At 42.9% G+C, this 23,046-nt stretch overlaps 2 protein-coding genes across 2 annotated transcripts in view; both read right to left on the reverse strand.

Annotated features, from left to right (window-relative positions):
• pdhx (pyruvate dehydrogenase complex component X) overlaps window positions 1-23,046 on the reverse strand; it is a 408,353-nt gene that overhangs the window by 199,931 nt on the left and 185,376 nt on the right. The window lies entirely within an intron of this gene.
• Window positions 2,081-4,723, reverse strand: fjx1 (four-jointed box kinase 1). Its single transcript, XM_080438797.1, has one exon. It carries the CDS (start codon window positions 4,347-4,349, stop codon window positions 3,075-3,077), a length of 1,275 nt encoding a protein of 424 aa, XP_080294923.1. The 5' UTR covers window positions 4,350-4,723; the 3' UTR covers window positions 2,081-3,074.

Here is a 23,046-nt window from a genome sequence, read left to right on the forward strand (position 1 = left end):
AGCCAACTAGTCAGTCAGTGATTAACTATTATAGATTGGATAAAAAGGCTTCTGGTCAAGTGGCAGCAGTGGCCAATGAGGCCAGTGACACCATGTGACACCATGGATGTGCCTAGAGATTTTATTGTGTCTGGGCGAAGGATGGCTAGATGCTGGAGGGGGTAATTTTATGCAGTGAGCCAACACAAGCCAGGAAGGAAAAGCACAAGACGCATGTAAACATTTAAAAGGCTGTTAAACCACTTTGATATCCACCACTGGCATGATTAAGGCTGACATGGTCTCTTGTCCAATAAAAAAATAAAAAAGAAGGATGGATTTTCTGGTAAAAAAGCATACATAAAATAGCTACAGTAATCAAAGAAATGAAAAGTTCATTTTCCGTTTAGCTAACAACTGAAGACAGATGCAAAGCAGGGAGGAGAATGGAAGGAGGGTACAAGTCTGGTTTAGACATGCAGACCTCAGCTTAGCATTGTTTTTAATCCCTGGCGTTTGCAGACAGTCGTAAATCTCTCGGAGTGTTTAGTCACCGACAAGACGTGCCTTCGAGCAAGACGCCCAGCTGCAAGCACAATCCTTGCTCCAACCCCGCCCCCCACACTACATCATCGCACCACATCCTTCGTCCAGCCTACAGCCAGCCCATCAACATCCAGCAGCTTACTGTCTGCTAACGTGACCTGCTTTTCCCTACACAGGTGTCTGCACATATCGATCCTCAGGTCCTTATTACAGCCACAGCAGGCAGCAGGCCGTAGGACAGGAAAAAGCCACCAGCTCACCTGCCTCAAACCACCGGCTGTGTCTCTCTCTACACCACTAATTGCAAACTAATAAGGAGGAACACATATTGATGCCACTGATACACATACTGTAAAACAGTGACCTTTTCATTTTAAAGACCCCCAGGTCACCCATCTGATACATTTGTGAGTGTGTGAGGAGTGTGTGAGTTGGGGGGACTAATTTAACTGTTACAGACCCATAAGGGTCCATTTGGTTTATAACTATCATTTAGCAGGGGACCCCCTGGAACCCCCTCAAGGACCCCACGTTGAGAACAAGTGTGTGGGAGGACCGGAGAAGAGAACATCATGCAGCCTAAACCCTTATAGCCACTGTGAAGGAACCACGCTGACTCCACCTGCCTGCCTGGCTCTCTGGAACAGGGTGAACTGTACAACACAGCCCTGAAGCTATAGCCATCAACAAAAGGTGTAAAAGAAACCAGATGCAGGATAGAGGGAAGAGGGAAGGATGGAAACCATTAGACCTTCAAACGCTTTATCATTGACATCCCCTCTGATGTGCCCCTGGGTGTACTAGATCTAGTGGATCAGACTCTGCTCTGCCCACAGTGGAACTAATGAGGGAAAAGCCGCTTTCAAGTGGGTGAAATTAAATGAGTGTTGCGGTGAGAAAAAGTGACAGCCTATAAGGCAATGACACAACTGACCCCGGGGGTGCAAATATACTTTACACGCGGCTCTTAAATTCCTTTCACAGTGATAAAATGGATTTATTTTTCTTCCCAATAGCTTCTCTAGCAAGGCTCTCTACTGAAAGTAAAGTCACATTAGTTGTGGGCTCCTTTATGCCAAGAAAATTAGCTATTCTCCTTTGGCTATGACCATTTACATGACCGGAATAATGAATGAACCTATCTAAATATAGCATCAGCTTCCCTGTAGATCTAAACAGGGTATTATTACTCAGTGCCCTTTCACTGTAGTCATTGTAATTTTTTTATGTAACAATAACATATGGATATATTATTTTTTACAAGTTTTAACACATTTCAAAGGGTAGGCTACTGACTGTTCTCATGACTCACGACACTGATCCTGTTTTTTAAAAAGGGGGCTTAGAAATTCCTGTTGTAACCTGCTTGTGACTGACAGAATGACTCCTCGGTAACAGCACCACGGCAACGCATTTCTACAGCACAATGGGGACCCTGTGGTAGACGCGCACAAAACCCTTTATATAATCCCCCAGGGACACACACAGATAAGCAAATGTTTGACCCGCCATTGTAATAGCCTGAGAAGGACTTGAATAAGAAACACAACGGTCTGACAATTGTTAACTTAAATTACAATATTTATCAAAAAGGATGACAGGATTTGGAATGTTACAATGCACATTAAGTTAGTGGCGCTTCAAAAGTCCCAAACGGATTGACAGACAATTATTTACACGGTACTTACAACATGTACAACATTATATGTTATTATGACATTAAGGCTGGATTTACAATCAAGAAGGTAAGTAGCCTACATGAGAGCAGGTGCTTGCAATGACAATTGGTTTTGCAACATATCTTCTATAAAAGAGACAAACATTTGCCAAAACAAATTAAAGTAATACAGTATTCAAGAGTCAGCTCATGTTAAGGCTTAGGAGTGTATCTCAAGGATATCTGAACACAAAGGCAAGAAGCCAAAAGCACATATTACAGTCATCAATATACCCATTACATTGTGTTCCTTAGCACGTCAGCAGATTTGTGTCAAGTGAGTGAAAGGCAGAACATAAGAAATGCATTGACTGTGACCATGTCTCACTCCTCTCTGAGCCACGTTATGAAAATGCCCCATAGGACCCTTGGGGAAGGTTATAAACAAACGTCCATTGTTGACAGTAGGCAACACATTTTATTCACAAGAGGTAGTTCAGCTGGATTCTAGAGACAGCTTTGTATAATGCATTGATTTAACACAGGTGTGCCAAATCACATTTCGCCGTGCTCATATTTGTCAGCAGCAGCAGGCAAGAAGAACTAAACCCCATCACCTGTGTGCTGCCAGAGGGATCTTACGTCAAACCCTTTAGTGTTAATTTAACTGAGAGTGTAAAATGTGAGTCTATATGGGTCATTTCGTGCACTCTCAGAGTTAACCACTTAACCCCCTTATGGGTAACCAGAGTCCCTCAGGGCTCAATACTAGTGCATTTTCTGTTTTGTGTTATTGTCGATCTGCTATTTTCAGCAAAAGCTTGCCCCATGATACGGATGCTGGGGCTTAAGTGGTTAAATGAACAGAGGATTTTTACTGTGTAGCGAATGCTCACAGTTGGCTAAACCTTCCTTTGCAATGCAGTATGTGTTTGTATAATCTGTCGATTCTGTCCTGCAGGACCCCCGCGTGTTCGTCCGAGAGAAACCCCAGCAGCGACGACAGAGGCTCGTTCTCACGGTAACGGTCCAGGAGCCTCGTCCTCGCGTCTCGCCGCCGGTGCAACTCCGTCACGCGCTCAACCGTCCTCCTCCTGAACACGCACACGGAGCCCAGCACGGCGCTGTGGTACTTCTCCCACATGCTCAGCACCCGGTAGCCGTGCACGAGCCCGGCCTCGTTGTCTATGAACACGAGGTCGCCGCGCGGCGTCCGCAGCAGGTTGTTGGTGTCCCGCTCCATGACGCGCGGGTCCCACTGCAGGCTGAACAGGTTGCTGACGAGCCGGTCGAAGTTGGCGGTCAGGTAGTCCAGCGCGATCAGGTCGCTCCACTGCACGAGCTCGGCGAGCTCCGCCGCCGTCTTGTTCCGCAGCGGAGGATGGAGCCCCCCGCCGCCGCCGCCGCTCTGCTGCTGTCTGAGCGGCGCAGGTGTGACGACCCCCGTCAGGTTGGAGACCCACTCGGTCAGAGACACCACGGCCCGCTCGCTCCACTGCAGCGCGCCGATCCTCCTCCTCACCGACGCCCACTGGTCGCCGTCCACGTTCAGCTGGGCCAGGACGAGAGGCGGAACGTTGGTGATGCCCAGCAGACTGGCCAGGTAGTACGTCAAGGTTTCCCCCTGGACCTGGTCCGCGTTGATCCCGTAACGGACGCACGCTCTGGTTCCGTCCGAGAACGTGGCGAGCTGGTTGGAGATCCTGCCGCAGCCGGGCTCCAGCTTCACCACCCGGCGGCCCCGGGCTCTCTCTCGCCAAGCCCGGGCGTGTTCCTCCGTGAAGCCCACGAGGAGGTTCTCGTCCAGCCGCTTGTTCCAGAAGATCCCTTCCTCCACCACGGGGGAGCCCACCGGGTCCTCCTCCCCGTCCCCTTGCGTTGACCCCTTGTTATCTACATCCACATGGTAACGATCGGTTTGATCCCTCGCATTAGTGAGGTTGTGAACCTCCAGACTAAGTCTGGTATGCGCTGCAGGAACGGCGAGCAAAGTCCGGAAAGTTTTGGTGGAAAGGTCCACGGTGGGAGGACCGGGGTGCAAAGACCCCAAATGGAACCCGCGTTTGTGTCGCTCCAGCCGGTTCTCCAGCGTGTCCCACACGTAGAAAACACTGGCGCAAGTGCACAGAAAGAGCAGTGCGAATAAGTTGGCTGAAACAGCCCTCATGGTTTAAGACTAACTGATGGGTTATCCTTCCTTTTTGGTGCGACGAGGACCGTCGCCTCCACCGGGATCGGGATGAATTCTACGAGGTTAATGTATTAAATAATCCAAGTTGCTCCAGGTCCCGTCGCTCCATGCATACAATCCAAAGACGATCCGCTCACATGCGGACTGTTTGGATCATAGCAGTGTCCGCTAATAAACGGCGTCAATCGCATCTCGTCCTGTCCCGTTTGGGTGCAAAGTAATCCGTCTCTGTCGATAACACTGTGTGTTTAAAGCCATAGAGCAGATATTCTCAATTAAACGCTCTTCGCATCGTACGGGTAGCGACGGCTCTCTCTCTGTGTTCTCATCTCTCTCCAATGGGTGCTGCTGCTGCTTGCTTGCGTTTGATTTGTGAGGCTTCGGCTCACAGACACTAGGCGGTGGGGCACGTGACTCTGCACCGAGATGGGAGGGTAACCGGAAGACTCGCCCCAAAACACGCTCGCCCCCATTTTTTAAGCGGGCGGCTCGCCGGCAGCGGTTCTCGTATTCGTGTATCTGTTTTACTGAGGACAAGGTTAGAACGTGTAGCCATAGTTTTACTGAGGTTACGTTTAGGAATAAGGTTAGGTTTAGGCATAGTTTTACTGAGGTTAAGATTAAGAATAAGGTTTACTGAGGTTACGTTTAGGAATAACTAGGGTTTAGGCACCACGGCGTTCCACTGGAATATTTTCACGCGCACACGCAAGGTATGGCCAATTACCCAAATGGCTACTTTGCATAACAGGTTTACCGGTGCGTGTGTGTGCATGTGATGTCATTAAAATAATGTTATTGTCAAAATAGAAAAAAAAATGAAAATCACCATTACACCACTGGGTTTAGGCAATAGTTTACTGAGGTTACATTTAGGAATAAGGTTTGGGTTTAGGCATAGTTTACTGAGGTTACGTTTAGGAATACCAGGTGGCGACCGTTCCGAGGTCGCCGGATTTCCCCCGGGGCGACTGTGTTTTGGGGCGAGTGTTTTGGTCTTCGATGGGAGGCGTATCATGGGAAGGAGGGTTCAGAGACGAGCAGAGCAAGTGTACCATATGTAGGGCCAAACGACACAGAATTAGTAGAATCAGATGGGAGGCGGCCGTTATGAGCGGCACTTGGGAAAGTAATGGCTGTAATGCCACTTAGTTTAGGTAATTCTGAATGCTAAATTCTCTGTATTTAAAGTAAAACCTGTCAGCTAAATAGTAGCTAAAGTCAGTGAGGCACAGTATGCTTATTTAGGCTTATTTAGTAGCCTAAATATGGGCCTTATCACAAGCCAAGTCACATTTATGTCAGAAATTTGACAATTTATGTAGGCTTCACTGAAATGCACAAGAGCCAACTTACTGCACTAATGGATGGTTTACTCAATTTAGCACTTTGTAGCCTATCTTAATCATGTATATTTCAGTCACAGCAACTGAGAATCTTCAAAATGTTCTGCTTCTTCACACAAAATAAGGAGCATACTCATGCACAGTGCACACCCCTACCCTACCCTTCTGAATATTCATTGTCAGCATCCTTGACTCACTTTGTAATTCAAGTCATGAATCCAACAAACAAAAAAGGCATGGGTTTCCGAGGCTATATGAATCCTAACCTAAACCATAGCTTCATAATCAAATTTACTGTTCGGTTTTGTAACATGGTGGCATGCTAAATTGCCCGAGTCAGAGGCACCGCCCCATGGACAAGAATACTCAATTATCCAGACTAAAATAGTTAGAAGTCCAGCAATGCATGGTGCTCCAAATGCCAGCAGTAGCTGCAGGTGCCCACAAATTGTTAAGAATTAATGACTTCATGCCCAGAGTCAGAGAGGAACAAAGTGCTAAGAACACAACTACACAACCCAAATATATATTTCGACTATGGCTAAAGAACATTGCTTGTTACTTACTACTTACCTCAATGATAATAACACTTTCTATAATGTATTTTTATAAACATACACATAATGCATTATAATATGCTTATAACATGTATAATCACAGTTATAAGCACTCATACGTGCTCATAATGCTATATATATATGTATAACAATAATCATCACATTATAGGATTAGGACCATAATATAGGATCATAATACATAACTAGACGCGTCGCAATTCAGGGCAATTGCAGAGTGTGGTTGCGCCGACGCGGGTTGCTGCCGCCGGGACTCGAGGAATACGCTGGGAGGAATACCGTCGGAGGCTGCGCCAATTACATTGTCACGTAACTCCTGAGATCACTTGCGTTTCATTTTGAGAGGATTGATACCCCCAAAATAAGGTTTTTACATCAAACGGTTACATTTTGAGCATTTGTGGCGCCCCCTATAGATCAAAGTGGAAATACTTTTGGGGATTTGTTGAGTAAACCACCTTTGACATGTGATTTAAATTTGGGATTGACTGGACGTTTTGTTCGTGTTTTGTGGCCTTTTTTGTAAAACGGGCCCCTTCCGCTAACTTTGGAAGCCATTTACGGACGAACGGTAATGACTATCAAAATTCCGCTTGGGGATGTTTATCGCATGGGTCGAGAGATCATGTGTACCGATTTTTGTGAAATCTGGACAAAATATGTGGGAGGAGGAGCTAAAAGTGTGTTTTGAAGAAAATTCAAAATGGCGGAAAATCTATCCTGACGCAAATGGGCGTGGCCTATATGGGGAGTTGCGTCATGACCCAAGGAATCTAGGGGAAAAAGATTTTTATTCTAGGACCTACGGTTCAAGAGTTATAAGCCAAAACGTAAAGTGGGCTGTTATAGCGCCACCATGAGGCCAAATGGTGTGATTATTTTTAAAAGAATTTCGGACTAAATTATAAACCTCCCCTCCAAATCTGGTAACTCTAGCTCTTACGGTTTCTGAGAAAAAAATACTTGAATTTGAGTTTTTTCACTTTTCCATTAAAGTGGATGGGCACATTTAATGCACTAATAAATCAATATCAATAAAACTATGCAACCAATCTCTTAGCAAAATACAAGCGCACGATTCCCGGTGAGGCCGGTCATTTTGACATATGGCACTAAATTGGGAAAAATAAACTGTGGGAGGATATGCGGTTTGAAATAAAGTTTATCTATAATAATAATAAAGTGCGAAGATTACTATAGTCTGGTTGCCCTGTTAGGGCAACCACACTAATTACTGGTCACTCACCTTTTATTTTGGCCAGCATTATAATGTATTACAATTATCAAAGTTGTAATACATTATACTAATTTTAGAATGAACTATAATCACTGTTACATAATGCATTATAGTGTGATTATAACGTACTACACGTGGTCTTTGGGTGCTTTAAATAAGGCTGGGGGGTGCATTAAATCTATGCAAGAACAACTCAAAAAAGTTTCTGCATTCACCTCCAGGAATGTCATTATTTTACTTAAAACACAATTTATAGTAGCTTATAACTCTTACAGTGTTAGCAGATTATGGTATGTTTAGTGCATTCTAGCCATGGGCTTCATAGAAAGTGTTACCAACCATGTGAATAATTCTCTATTACTTAAGGCAAATTGGCAGCAGTGCAAGAATGTTAGGGGGACATTGGTGTGTAAAAAGAATCCCCAGAAATGATGTGCATGAGTTAATGGAACTTAAAATAATGCCATACAATAATTATTGTTATGGAAATAATGTGTATTTTGAACTTTAACTTAAGTGCTATAAACCATACACTGACTATACAGGAAAATATTCTTTCCAACATTAGTGCATACAGTATATCTTTGTCAACTGTCTCACTGTATACAGTACATGTGTGTGCTTGTAATGCCACACGTTTCTGGCAGGCCTACTGGTGTATTCGATTTCCTGCTTCACCTTGAACCAGTAGAAGATGACTCCCCTGTCACTTTTCACATTGGATCTCCGTAACAATAAGGTGTCAAGATTCCGGAGTCCAGACATGAGGAAATGTAGAAGGTTTGTAAGTGCACTGTTGGAATTCCGTCTGGCGGGTTTAATGCTTTTTAGGGGTCTGGAATAACTGTACCACCACCATACTGACTCGCTCAGTCTGCAGCAGCATTCGTGCTGGTGTCCCTTTCCCTCTCCACGAGTGCAGACATGTTCAGATATCAAGCCTATCCGTTTCCCTGCCATGTGTTATCTGCAGGTCAGTGCGCCTCTGAGCCCCTGCCTGTTACATTCCTCCCTCGGCTTTACTCATAAAAGACCCACAGGAGTCCCAGGAGGGCTGTAACACAAGGGCAAGGTTCTCTCCGCCAATCGGTGGCCATCTGTGGTCAGCGTAACTGTGACACGGGAGAGCCCGCACTGTCCGTCATTCTGTCCACAACGACACAGTACACTCAATGCTGCACCGTCAGGCCACCGGGCCACAGCTGTGACGAGATCTCGGGTTCATCCATGTGATGCCTGTCTGCCACCGTTGGATAGACAGACAGAGGGAGGAATGGAGGCGTGGAGTGAAATGATCAGATGAGGAGAGAGTGCGGCAGGCTTCCATCACTTCCCTCACATTCTTAAGGTTAGCTCCCGCTGAGCCATAACTCATAGGTCCCCCGACGCTATGCAGCACTCTGGTTCCTGGACTGAATAATGAATGTGCGGGCCCTCCATTAGCGTTGAAAGCTCCGATCATTTCACAGGGGTCTGACAATTACTCACGCTCAGAGAATCAGAGACAGTGTGGATGGTGGTGAGGGGTGGGAGGTGGGGGCACTGGAATAAATTCATTCTCTCTCGCTGTGCGCTATCTGTATGACAAATATATCTGTGAGCTTGCATGTGTGTGTGCATGTCTGTTCCCTGGACATGTGTGCTCCCATCTTGTTTATAGTGTTGGGTTGTAGCCTCGAAAATTGAGCCGAGCAGATAAGAGCAAGAACAAGGAGGGAAGGCAGGAAATGGTTTAATTTTGTATTCTAGAGGTGAATACTTATGCACACAAAACTGTCTGTATAGCTACCTTAAATTCAGACGGCACGATGTTGCCATCTGTTCAAGGAACCCTATACGTTCTCTGCATACAGTGGGCTGATACAATCTGGCTGTGGTATAGTAGAAACAAGGATGCACCCTTAAAATAGAGCTTCCTACTAAGCTGCACAGTGACTCAATAATGAGACATGTCCTGTAACCACTGGCGACATGGACACAGAGTGGATGTTACAAGGCCACGCTTGGGAGGAGATGACAAGTTGTCATCACTTATCTCAAGTGTGCTCGAGAAGCTTCTGAATAATGCATCCATTGCATCCATGACAGGACCTTGCAATCATTTGTCTATTACACGTACAGAATGCTTTACGTTTACGTCGGAAGGCGTATGTCGCTGATGTCGTAGAAACACTCCATTGTTGGCTCGACCACAGCAGTGAGGCCAACCCTATAGACGCGAAAGTCTGTGACTGATTCACTGAGTCACTGACTGACTGACTGACTGAGTCACTGACTTATGAAGCTACACCATTGTTCAGCACACCGAATGTTGGAGTTTCTTCACTGGCCATTGCTCTTTCAAAATGATTCAGCGCTAGCGGTTTTCAATTATGTCATCAGTGTCTTCAGTTATGCATGCAGGGGTCTTCAATTATGTCCTCAGTGTCCTCAGAAGGCGTAGACAGCAGTTCCACTCCGCTCATTCCAAACTTATTACACGTCACAAATAGAATACTTTGCTGCTGCTGGATAGTACAGCTGAAGACCAATGCAATATAACTGACCAATGATCACTCACCTCGGCAGAGTGTCGGCACTTCCTCTATCTGTCATTTCATTTCAAAAGCTCTTCATACACGGTCCAGCCATAACTATACTAGGTTTTGTCAGTCTTGTCTGTATCAATGCGTCTGAAATGCAAGAGGTTATTTAATGAGGAGACATATCTTTTCTGTGATAGCGCAGCTTTATAATGCAGAGATTTTAAAGTTGTACAACTCTCCACCTCTGGTGTTATCTATATAGAAACTAAGCACCAAGGGGTAACAAGCCGAAACAAGCAGCCTAGGCAGAATCAAGAATCAAGAGGCTGATCTTCAAACAGGAAATTTGCTGCTCTGGTGGGACCTGAGCATGGCACACAGCCACCAAAATCACACACTCACTGCAGTTTCATTAGCTTGCTGTTGCCAATTTCCTGAGGCCCATTACTGCTCCCCGATAAGCAGGCTCGTGATTCTCAGAAATGATTTTCTACCCGCTAATTGCTAATGAATGGGTAATTGTTAATGAATGCTAAATTGCTCTGTCAGCCATTGTGGGAAAGGGAGACTTCAGGCTGTCCGATATACAGTACTGTAAGTCCTCATCATCTCCATCTGGTTTGAAGTTGTGGCAGATGAGGCGGGATTTTGTGCTCCTCACCCTCCTGTTCGATCAGCAGGAGAGAGGGACATTGAAATGCAACGCTGTGCACGAGAGACCTTCTCATCCATCCATGCCAGCATAAAATGTTCAATGCCAACATTTTATTCTGGCAATTGAGAGAGGAGGGGGCAGAGAGAGAGAGAGAGAGAGAGAGAGAGAGAGAGAGAGAGAGAGAGAGAGAGAGAGAGAGAGAGAGAGAGAGAGAGAGAGAGAGAGAGAGAGAGAGAGAGAGAGAGAGAGAGAGAGAGAGAGAGAGAGAGAGAGAGAGAGAGAGAGAGAGAGAGAGAGAGAGAAGGGAGGGGGTGACTGTCTTGCAACTCAATTAAAGAATCAGTGTCCAATCTCCTGGATTATACCCCCTGACCTGACACAGCAAATCCCCCATTAAATAAGTCAAGAACAATTTTTATTTTACATTCATTGTCTTCTAACTGGCTTATAGACTCCAGTGTGCTCAGATCTTTGTGGAAGGAAGGCTTGCCTTTATTTCAGCTAAAGACATTTTGCCATGTGACACAAAGGCTTGTCTTTTTACTGATTTATTTATGTTATAGATGATTAGACAGAACATACACCATTGACTCTGATTTTGACCTGGGTCTTCCATGGGTCACGCAGCCAGTTACAATTATCATAATTATGTGGTTGAATGGTGTTCTGATGTTCCAAGTGAAGAGTTACTTCACTCGTCACGAGTTGCAACGGCTTTCAGTTTAATGGGCAAGGCAGCCTGAAATGTTCGCTCTCATCACATCACATTGAAATGATTTTACATAGAAGGGAGGAGGGTTGTGGTTAGCGTACCCTTTCCTAACTCTCTCCCTTGTACACACATCACACACACCACCCAACCAGCCCAGATCTTTGAGACCAAGTCAGCCAACCACTAATGAAAACCATTTAGTGTCTTTAGCCACATGAGCTAGAAAGAGGGAAGATGGAGCTCGGTTGGGTTCTCTTAAATCTCTTGAGTAGGCGATGTCCAGATGTGCAAACGATGCCTCCAAAGGAAATGGTTCTTGAAACAGTAAAACAAATAATTAAAAAATCACAAGATAACCTTCAACAGTTTGTTAGTCTTTTTTCACTTTCTTTTATGTAGCGATATACTCAGATATGTTGTGGTTAACCACCGCGCTCCAGGGACCCACGCACTTTTGTATTGCCTCTGCTTAGTGCGTCAGAAAGCTTATGAATCGCAGATGTGCTCTTTGCTCTAAATGCTTACTCTTAAGGTTACCATCAGATTGTGAGGCCACCAGAAGCCTCTGTATACTAATTTCTGATTTGCTTTCTGTAACTCAAAAACAACAGAGAAGATCAATTAATTATGCAAAAATACAAGGGTTATCTTATTCTATCTATCCTGTCTTATCTCATTCTATAGATCCTATTATTTATGTTTGTTTTTTAAACCTTCATTAACTCAGTGAAATCTCATGAAGCATGACAAGCTCTTCCACAGTAATCCCTGCTTTACACTTGCTTTATTTACTGTAGTTTGAGATTCACATGCTTGTTGTGATTTCGGTTGACCAACCATGTGGTCACCGCCAAAGGGGAGAATTCTCCCCTTTTCAGTCAATGGTGTTTACCGCCAAAGGGGAGAATTCTCCCCTTTATTTTTTTTATTTTTATTCTGTTTTTGAATTCCTAAAATGTTTCTCTAATTTTTGAGTATACATTTATAACCCTAACCCTAGCGAATTAGGAGATATAAAAAAATTAATTAAAAAAAAATCCATTCACTTCAATGTTAAAAAATAAACGGACAAATAATTCACATTGTTTCTATAAAAAAATGATTAAAAACCCTGGCAGTGGGTGATTTTATTATGAATAAACTTTGGCGGTGAATGTGTTAAGAGTCTCCATCTAACTAAGGGTGGTGGGTGATGTTTCAGTTGAGTCGCGTGCACGGGGAACATGATGACACCAGGCAGTATCACACGACAAGCTCTCAAGTTTAATACAAACATAGAGAAATATATACAGTATTGGACAGTGGACACATGAAGTGACCAGAAGATATGGAACAAGGACAAGAACAGAATGGATAGGAACAGAACATGCATCTTGTATCATTGTGCACAGACATCAGTCTCACTGATAAAGTATGGTCATTGTACCGCGGATATCTTATGCTTACTTATATGAGTGATTCACCACATACAAGTGTACTGGGTCAAGCGGAAAAATATCATAATTCATAACAATGCTAAGTGAAGGGAGAGCATTTCTCATTCACAACTAGATTTTTCCAGCCAGCCTGGGGATTCTACCTTACAGTCACAAGCCATCATGTTTTTAAGATACTTTATTTTTTTTACCCTTTAATCAAAATCTAGGGTTTTCCCTCCATATTGTTCCTTGCAATTCCAATGCAATGATATACAACAGATTAACCCCTGCATCCTCAGCTGTGTGTCAAGTTAGAGGGAAATAGAAAACACAGAGAGGTCATAATCCCTGGACACAAGAATGACCCTTGGCATTCTGACCCCCTTGGGTTAGTGGTGTTGACAGAACCATGGTGGGGGAAGGGAAACAAAACAAGACAAGACATGTGGAGACATGTTCAGGCTTCTTCTGAAACAGCCAGGCATCCATTACGAAGTTCATCTCTTGGAACAAAAACTATACAGTTAAGCTGAGTTTTAATAACTTTGTTTACCACACCATCTGGACTGTTTGAAAGAAATGTTTGATACATCTTGTGCCTCTCAATTTGAATGCAAATATATTTGTAATACTTGTTTTGTAAGCTTGGCAAACTGCATGCAAATCAGGAATAATCCCCTAACCCTTTATCTCTTAATCTTTGTTTATACTTATAATCCATGCTAATCATAACATCCTGCAGGTTGTTGTTGTTGTTTTTGGTGGGGGTGGGGGCGTCAGGTATATAACAAATAGGATTGTCAAATGCTACACAATGCCCTGGCCATTTAATTTCAGCTGTATTTCACTGAGAGCCACTGTGAACGGTATATACTGTATGTATAGGCTTGATTTATAACTATGGCCTTGTGGAATGTCCACCTCCACAGGCCTTGAGGTTGAGTATATTCTACTTCCTTGTGCAGGATACATTAATGTTGTGAATAGACCACTGATAGATTTGTGTCCCCTGAGAACGGCTTGTATCACTGTTGGCTGTCAGCACATACATTACACCGTTTAAGCGAGAATGATCACCGCCATTAACAACAAAGGAGGCCCAATTGAATAATTTAATGTGGTAGAGGGTATAGTGGCAGAAGCGCATTGCTGATAAAAAAGGAAGAGCAGAGAAAACGATCAAACAGTCACGCTTAGCTCAGTTGGGGGAATATAAATAATGGAATGAGATGAGAGTGATCAGTTATGGTGGCCTGTTCCGCCCCACTGCCTTCTACTTACACTCCTCTCCTGCTGAGTGTCTAGCTGTGGACATCTTGATTGCACTTTGCTGCCTACTGCCTAGCAATGGCAAATCAATACGTTCCATTACGGATGGAAATGCAACAGTATTGGATGTATTTCACGTGAAGTCATAGAAATCATTATGTTGTAGAGGTGAGGGGTAGTGGTGCGGAATTATTCATTCGATCTGTATTGATCTGTGCGAGCAGGCCACAAAAGTTAGAAGCGAATGAATGTGGCATTTCGTTATGATTCGGCCAAACTGCAACCTTTAATGGCTACTTTATACTTCATTGTGCAACCGCATTGCTTGATGAAAATCTGATATTTACGATGAGCAACACTGGTCGTACAAGAAGTATAAATTAGGATTAAAACTATGATGAATTCATCACATGCAATGCCTGCAGGACTCTTTGGATTATTAGGCTATGGCTCCCTCTAGAGGGAGACCAGAATGCATCCCATAGATAAGGCACTAACAACAAGCCTAATTCCCAAACCACTGTCTGCAAGTGTTTTTTTTCTTATCTTGCAAATGTGACCTCTTTGACTCCATCAAAACTTTTCTTTACTTATTATTTGCTTCTCATAGAAAGGAAAGGACACAGCCACCTTTCTGCTTCAGTTTTAATAGCCTTACTGCTTTTATGGCTGATTAGAACAGCTTTTGCGATAAAGCTCAGTGTTTTAATAGCTTCCATCTATATACAAAACAGTAGCCTCTATGTCTCCGTTTCAATACCTCCTAGTTTGGTACTGAAATGTTGGCTCTAACTTCCTTCTGTTATTACATTTTTGTTCATTCTTAGCTATTTCTTGTAGTTACCAAACAAATGTAAAATAAATAGAACAAAAATGTGTTTAGTTCAGTACATGGATCTAAAAATAAATGAATAAATATACATTTTAGCTTTACTACACTTGCAAAGGCCTTCATTTTACCCATAATGTTCTCCAGTTGAATTATGATAAAACAGAAATTGTAATCATTGGTCCTGACTCCTCTGTTGTACAAGGAGATTAACAATCCTCTGGCTCCTTATCATCCTAACCTATCCTACAATAAATGTGCAAAATCTCTGTCTGTGTGTGCGTCTGTATCTCGAGAGCCGTCTGACCGGCCGACTTCAAACTCAGCACTCGCATCGGCGAGGACCCGAGGGAGTGCCGGTACCCAGCATTGAGTCAGTCGGATAAGCGGTTGTCCAGAACCTCTGATCCGACCAATATACCCAAATATGGGTATTGCATAACTGGGTTTGCATGCATTTCCAACTTGCATAGTTCCCTGGTATAGTGCCATGTAATGCCATCGTCTAAGATTTCAATTTGTAATTTATTAGCATGCAAAACTGGTCATGTTTCTCAGGAACATTGCAAAGATGTTTCTGTCATCTCAGGAACATTGCAAAGATGTGCCCCATCCTGTCATTTCAACACACAGAGAAAGTTAGTCATGCCTTTGACACATGTTGTTTAAATTACTAAAATGCTCTTTTTACTTGCATGACTAGGTCGTCTTTAAATCGACTACAGCTTGTCCAAAATTCTGCTGCCAGACTCCTAAGTCTGATCACATTACTCCCGTCATAGCCTTCGTACACTAGCTCCCAGTATGTTTTAGAATACATTTAAATTGTATTTTATTGAATTACAAGCCTGTGCATGGCAGAGCCCCATCATATATATAGCCTATTGTCTTAAAACCCTAACCTTACACTAACCTTACACTAAGCGACCCTATTCTGGGCATGTCATCATAATAGGTGAGGTGAAAATAGTTGATCTACAAGCTCACAACGCATTGGCTATTTTTGGTGATGAGATTTGGTGTATAGGGAAAAAAGTAGGGGGTCAAGTACAGACCCCCGAGGGACCCTGATCCACAAAGCAAATAAGGTTTAAGTGGTTAAAACCCTACCATTCTTCCAAGGTCTCATAGCTGTCACTCCGGTTAAGCTCAGATCAAAAGGAGGCGGAGACCAAGCATTTCCACTTCTGGCTGCCAAGCTATGGAGCAGTTTACTGTACCTTGTAAATCCATGTTTTTGGTAACAACTTATCTTTTTTAACTTATTGTTTTATGTAATTTTATAGTATTTCATATTTTAGTATTGTATTATATCTGTTTTATTATGTCATATATTTCTGTTTAGAAGGGGCGTGAGGCCTGGTCTGTTTGGATGTTCAACATTTTTTACATGTTGCACAAAATTATAACATCCACTGTCTACCTGTATGTTCTCAATGTGACACCAATTCAACACCAATTCAACAGAATCTATTATACTGTAACTTTAACATTACAGCCAACTCTACCACACGTAACAGCAGTGCCGGTTTTCTGGTGTGTAGTTCGTTTGGCTCACTGAAGGAAAGATACAAGCAAAATGCCTGTCGAGTTAGGTCAATAACGCACTTCTTTCCTATTGGTTGACACACGGTCGAACTTCACCAATGTTGAACTCCACGCTTTAGACACGTTGAACACGATGTGACAACTTGCCGCAACTGGATAGAGTGGAAGTGAACGAACGACACAGACACGTTTGAAGTGAATGTGTGACCGTGCGAATAGGGGCTCAGAGCTTGCACTAACAGAACTGCACTCACAGAACTTCACTGACAGAATCCTAACCCTAAGCCTAACTCTAATAGGCGGCGCAACAGTTAATCGAACTACTTGATTTACTAATTGTTTTAAAATTAGTTTGATTTGCTTTTTGCGCTACGTTTTATGACACCTATAAAATAGGCTTGTGTTTAATCACACTAGTGATTTTAGTGGATTATGAAATATCTATTAGAATTGTTTCATGTGGATTCATATGATTTTTCTAAATGAAAAAACACACATGTGTCTCGATTATTTGATTAATCGAAAAAGTAATGCTAAGAAGATAATCGACAGTTGCAGAACTAAACTCTAAAGGTCCTTACACACGGGGGCGTTTTCTTCATGCGAATAATACGTTTTTTACAAAAAAAACGTATAAAGTCAATGCAAGCTTCCACGGAGCGAAAAAGCATCTTTTAATTATTCGGAACGAGTCTGAATTTTGGGTATATTCGCATAATCGCCATGGGTAAATCGACCTTTTAATCGACCTTTTAATCGACCTTTTAATCGACCTTTTAATTATTCGGAACGAGTCTGAATTTTGGGTATATTCGCATAATCGCCATGGGTAAATCGACCTTTACCCATGGTTCTATCGGTGCAGTAGGAGTTCACCAAAGCTGAACTCCACACGAGGCAGCAAATAAGCTTCACCACCAGTTCGCTCAGGCCATTCACTTGTCTTGCATCGAATGAAAGTCAACGGGAGGCGAATATAACATTTCTGCATGTACCTGTTTGACCGTACCCTGACACGGATTGGGTCTCAACAGCTGATGATGGTCACTCACTCCCCTATATTCATGCATGTGTGACCCTATGAGGGGGTAATCATATTTTCAAACACCCCAACCGGGACCCTTAAATGAACACGCATGTCCATGCACACACGCCCATGTATGCACACCAAAGGTGTTTTCATCAGGATGGGGAACAATACATTTTTATTCTAATGCTTAGCACACCTAGTGCCTGACCTTTCAACAGAACATAACATGATAAAAGTCTATGTAAGCACTGGAAAAAAATATTATTTTAATTGTGGTGAAAAACGGGACAGCTCTATCTAAACTTATCAGAGCAGCATGTATTTTCAGTGGTATCACAATGTATGTTTTGTCCAGGGCACCAGGGGTTGCTGGGAGACGGCAGAAGCAAGGTAGTGGGAAAACAAGGCCAGCGTCCTGTGGCCAATGGCAAAGAGGGGAAGGATCTCTGACCCTAGAGTAGAGAACCTGTTGACTGCACCTACAGTATACTGTTGGGCCACCAAAATAAGACTCTAAGTGAATACTGAATACTCATAACCTTATAAAACTGAACGTTTTAGTGTTTAGTTTACTGTGTAGATCCTTGTGTGCTTCTGTGCTTGTGTACTAATCTAAGTGGTTCCATGCTTAGCCACAAGAGGCTGCTATGATGCCTCGTGGTGTTTAAAATGCTTCATTCATCATTGCAACACTCTGCTTTAATTGGAGAAGCGAAGAGTTGAAGTGATTGTAACATTTCGCTTACAGGCAACATACACAATGTAGATTTGTTATGAATTGTCCTGATGTTCTGTTGTAATAGCAGAAGTTTGAGTGGAGACCAAAAAACATGTGTAATTGTAATTCCCCTTTACATTGGGGGATGTTTGGGAATGGAATGAGTAAATTGCGCTTACAGTACATGGATGCAGATCCTGGCTAATGCTCATATCACAGTTAAGGTAATCATAATCAACATAGATGTTTGTGTCTTTTGATATCGCCCTTGATATAATGCCCCTCTCTGTCTCGGTCAGTCCAGTACAGGGATTCCCCAGCCTGGAAAATAGAATAGTAACATGGAAAACAACAGGCAATGCTGTCTTTTGCCAACTGACTTTTCAGGGTTTTTTTCAGATAAATGGTTTGCATGATCTCAATGTTTGACATTTTTTTCCTGCGCCAAATCGCATTTAATTGCACTGAGGCCTACCACACTGCCAACCCTAATATTTGGCATGGAACAAAAAAGGATACCACCCTGGATACAATGTTATTTTCATGGCTGTGGAACAACTAACCCTCCCTGAAACCAAATCCTCAATTTTAAGTCAAAGTAAATACAAACTGATCAAGTTTGAGATTGTGTGCATACATCCACACCCCTCTATGTCTCCACATCCTGCACAATGAGCACGATCCTGCTGTCTGTCTGTCTGTCTGTCTGTCTGTCTGTCTGTCTGTCTGTCTGTCTGTCTGTCTCTCTGTCTGTCTGTCTGTTTATCTGTCTGTCTGTCTCTGTCTCTCTCTCTCTCTCTCTCTCTCTCTCTCTGTTTTCCATGTTGAGTCCCATTAAGTGACTGTGTTATGAAAAGTTATTTCCTCTTGCCAAGTGTTCCACTCCTCTCCCAAAATGCCACATATGTCATTGAGAGCACTTTAAGATCATTGCACTGTTTCTGGAGACTATCCAGTTGGCAATTACCAATAGAAACCAATAACAAAAACACAACTCCTAGACTTCTGGTTGAAGTTGGGTAATGAAGGTAGTTTTATGCAAAGAACAGAGGTGGTGGCGTTGCTGTAAAATGGGCTCTGGTTGAATGTTTTCCATTTCAAATCAGCTTGGTTTCTATTCTGCTTTCTCACCCTTGATGTTCGTTCTCTCTCTCTCTCTCTCTCTCTCTCTCTCTCTCTCTCTCTCTCTCTCTCTCTCTCTCTCTCTCTCTCTCTCTCTCTCTCTCTCTCTCTCTCTCTCTCTCTCTCTCTCTCATGCACTCACAAACCCATAGCATTAAACATAAAAGACGCTTTCATGTACCTGGCCAAATTATTTCCACTGGAATGACACAGTTCCGTTGCTCTGCTGGATACAGAGAATGGGATGAGGGGGGGAAAAATAGCAACACAGCAACTTTGTTGCTATGGCAAACGAAAACAAACTCTGAGAGTGTTAAAGTTCTGTTTACGTCATAGCCTGGGGGAGTCTTTCAGCACAAAGGGACAAGAGGATCTGAGTCACACACTCATTTAAATATAAATATTAAACAAGGATGCTTGGACCCCTCCAGTGATCAAAAGCTGAATGGTCTCATTGAAGAAGGAGAAAGAACTAGGGTTGCAACTATCAATTTTATTGTATTTAAAAAAAATATGGTTACACTAGATTTTTTGGGGGGGTTTAATCTATTGTTAACTTTTTTGATTAATCGAATAATCGAGAAGCGTGTTTTGTTATTTTTTAAAGATTGTAATAGATTTTTTATAATCAACTGAAATGATTAGTCTTAACCACTTAAGCCCTTTTTTTTATACTTTGTCGTACAACGATGTTGTGCAAAAATAGCGAGCCAATCTACAAACTCACAATGCGCCAGATCACGATGTGACGTGTTGCAAGGTTGCAGATCTGACATTTTCGCAATGTTTGCTACGATATCTTTTTTTAAATTGATAATTTTTTATAATTGTTTAATTGTATTATTTCGATTAACTGTTGCACACCTAGAAAGTATCGCTGTGGAAACAATGGTACACAGACACTATATCAGAGCCCCCGTGACCTGCAGCCAGGGCAGATGGAAAGTCTTCCTCTTCCTCCTGCATACCACACTTTCCCTCTGTCTCATCCTACCTCTTTCTGAAGTTTCCATTACAAGACTGACATTTTGTTTCCCCTCCGCGTGTTCCTGTCTCGCAGGCAGGGAGCTTGGTCAGCAGTCCTGCCATTGGAGGAACTCCCAGTGCTACTGCTTCCAACTGTGGCCCCCATTTCCTCTTTGACCGTTTGGCCCTCAGAGCATGGTGGTAATCACAGTCACACGAGGCCATGCTTCAGACTTGTGCTTGTGGTCGTAGCGCTATCTGTGATGTGCAGAGAGGCAGTGCAGGATTAACGGAAGGGCTTTAGGTGCTGAAGCACAGAGCACCAAACGGCGGGGAGAAAGTGAAAGAAGACCGAAATGTAAAAGCAGCGGCTGCTGCAGATTATACATTTTACTCACTAGCAATTAACTATATAATATTTACCTTGATAATTTAAAATATATATAGAATATATTTTAAAGTAATTATTATTTATTCAAGGAAGACCTAGAGGTGGTTCGTCGCGCTAGCGCGACTGGGTCTGAAGGGAGATCCACCTTAAAACAGAAAATATATCTTCCTTTGATTAAAGGCTTTTAGCATGTAATGACAATCCAACATAAAATATTTTGTGTGTTTATAGTGCACTCGGTATGCAAAAGCACACAATTTGTCCAATTGCATCCAAAATTTGGTCATGGGTTTGGGCTGTCAACCGTCTACTTTTGGTAGATGTTACATTAACATCCAATAGCTAAGGCGGTTCAGTCATCTAGTACAGATGCCTCCTGAACGTCTCCCTAGGGAGGTCCTTGGTGCATGTCCCACTGCGAGGAGACCCTCTGGCAGACAAAGGACCAGATGGAGGCGTTATATCTCCACACTGGCCTCGGAATGCCTCGGAATCCCCCAGGAAGAAGTGTCTAACGTTGCCCGGGTAAGGGAAGTCTGGAGCTCTCTGCTGGCACTGTTGCCCCCGCGACCTGACTCCGGATAAGCGGTTGAAGATGGATGGATGGATGGATAATATCCAATATTTGGCCCATATTTTGGACACTAGGGTGCCTGCAGAGCCAATGAGATAAAAAGAGTTGCGCCATCTCCGTTCTCCATCGGCTTAGTTATACTGTAATAGCACTGTACCACACAGATTGAAAATGCATTCATTAAAATGAATGAATACAAAGCTTTGCTAGTTGTGCAGGTGGTCTGGTCAGACTGATATAAATGAGTGCCTTGCCCTCTTAAGATTCCTGAACTGAAAAGATGGCATACAGAGTTTAAGCCAATATTGTACATATTTTAAGGGAGGGCATGTTTACAGCAACATAAGCCAAGTGTAAGCAGAAGTTAGATGGAATTGAGATAGACGATCTGAGGGCTTTCACACGTTGCAGTTAGTAGTCTACTACCTTGGAATGCTCCACCTGCCAGACAATAAGTGCCACAAAATTCTATCTCTCATTTTCTTTTCACAAAGGTATTATTATTCTTGTTTTATTCAAAGGACTGATCAGTCATTTCCAATTTTCCTATTTTTGGTTGCTTGACCGTGTTCCTTCTAGTATAATTTATGTGTAAAACGTCTTACGTGTGTGTGTGTGTGTGTGTGTGTGTGTGTGTGTGTGTGTGTGTGTGTGTGTGTGTGTGTGTGTGTGTGTGTGTGTGTGTGTGTGTGTGTGTGTGTGTGTGTGTGTGTGTGTGTGTGTAATGGATGAGGTTCAAGGAACAGGTATGATTTAGGTTAAGGGTTGTTGGATGGGGTTGCTGTTTGAAATGACTACATTGGTGGTCATTATAAAACAATATATGACACAGTCATATAAAGTATATTGCTCGCAGCACGCGTACTTAAAAAGTACTGTCAGAGTCAACTACACTGTTTCAGAGACATAGTGAATATCATTCTTATTAAAGGGACTACACCATGAATTTAGAATATATTTATTTTATATAAATATTGTCCCTTAATACGTTTTATACAGGTTTAAGCCTAAACAACCACCCAGATAATTATTTTCATAATCTGTCTGTCATTCCAAGCCTTTTTAGCTGCAATACCAAAACGTCCTCTTTGGGCAGAGGGGCGCTATTGAGGAAGTTTGTCTGTCAATCATCACCTCCCCCCGCCCTCCTCACCACTTTTACCCGCCCTCATTAGAATACGGCCAATGGCGCCGGTTGTAAACAATAAGGGAGGTGGAGACCGAAAATGAGGGGGCGGGACTATTAAAATGAGGTCCCCATGGTGACATCACCATGGGGAAAATGTGAAATGGCCTGTTCAGACACGCCCATTCAGAAAATCCATGAAATGAAGATGAAAGACTGAGTGTTAATTTTTTATTTACTTTATAGTACAAGGGACACTGGGGAGCCCCCCAAAAAAAAAAAAAAAAAAAAAAAAAGTTAAATTCATGGTGTACCCCTTTAAGCTATTATTCTTTATGTAATATAATTCTGACCTGAGTGCAGAGTTTCAAATGATCTAATAAATGAACTAGGCTATTGTATCAGACAGAGTGCTGACAACGTCGTCATATGGGGGAGGGGTGGTCTCGGTAAACTGTGTTGTTTGGGCCATTCATCTATCAAATAGACGGCTTATCAGACAACGTCACACTGATAAGTAGCATTATGCGCACAGTTTAAACAGAGCGTTCTGTTTACTGTTCAGTCCGGGTTTAAATCCCGCCTACTGTATCCGATCATTTCCACACATACATAATACATGTTTGCTCTAG

The sequence above is a fragment of the Gymnoscopelus braueri genome (genome assembly GCF_963280865.1).
Source record: "Gymnoscopelus braueri genome assembly, chromosome: 9".
Lineage (NCBI taxonomy): Eukaryota > Metazoa > Chordata > Actinopteri > Myctophiformes > Myctophidae > Gymnoscopelus > Gymnoscopelus braueri.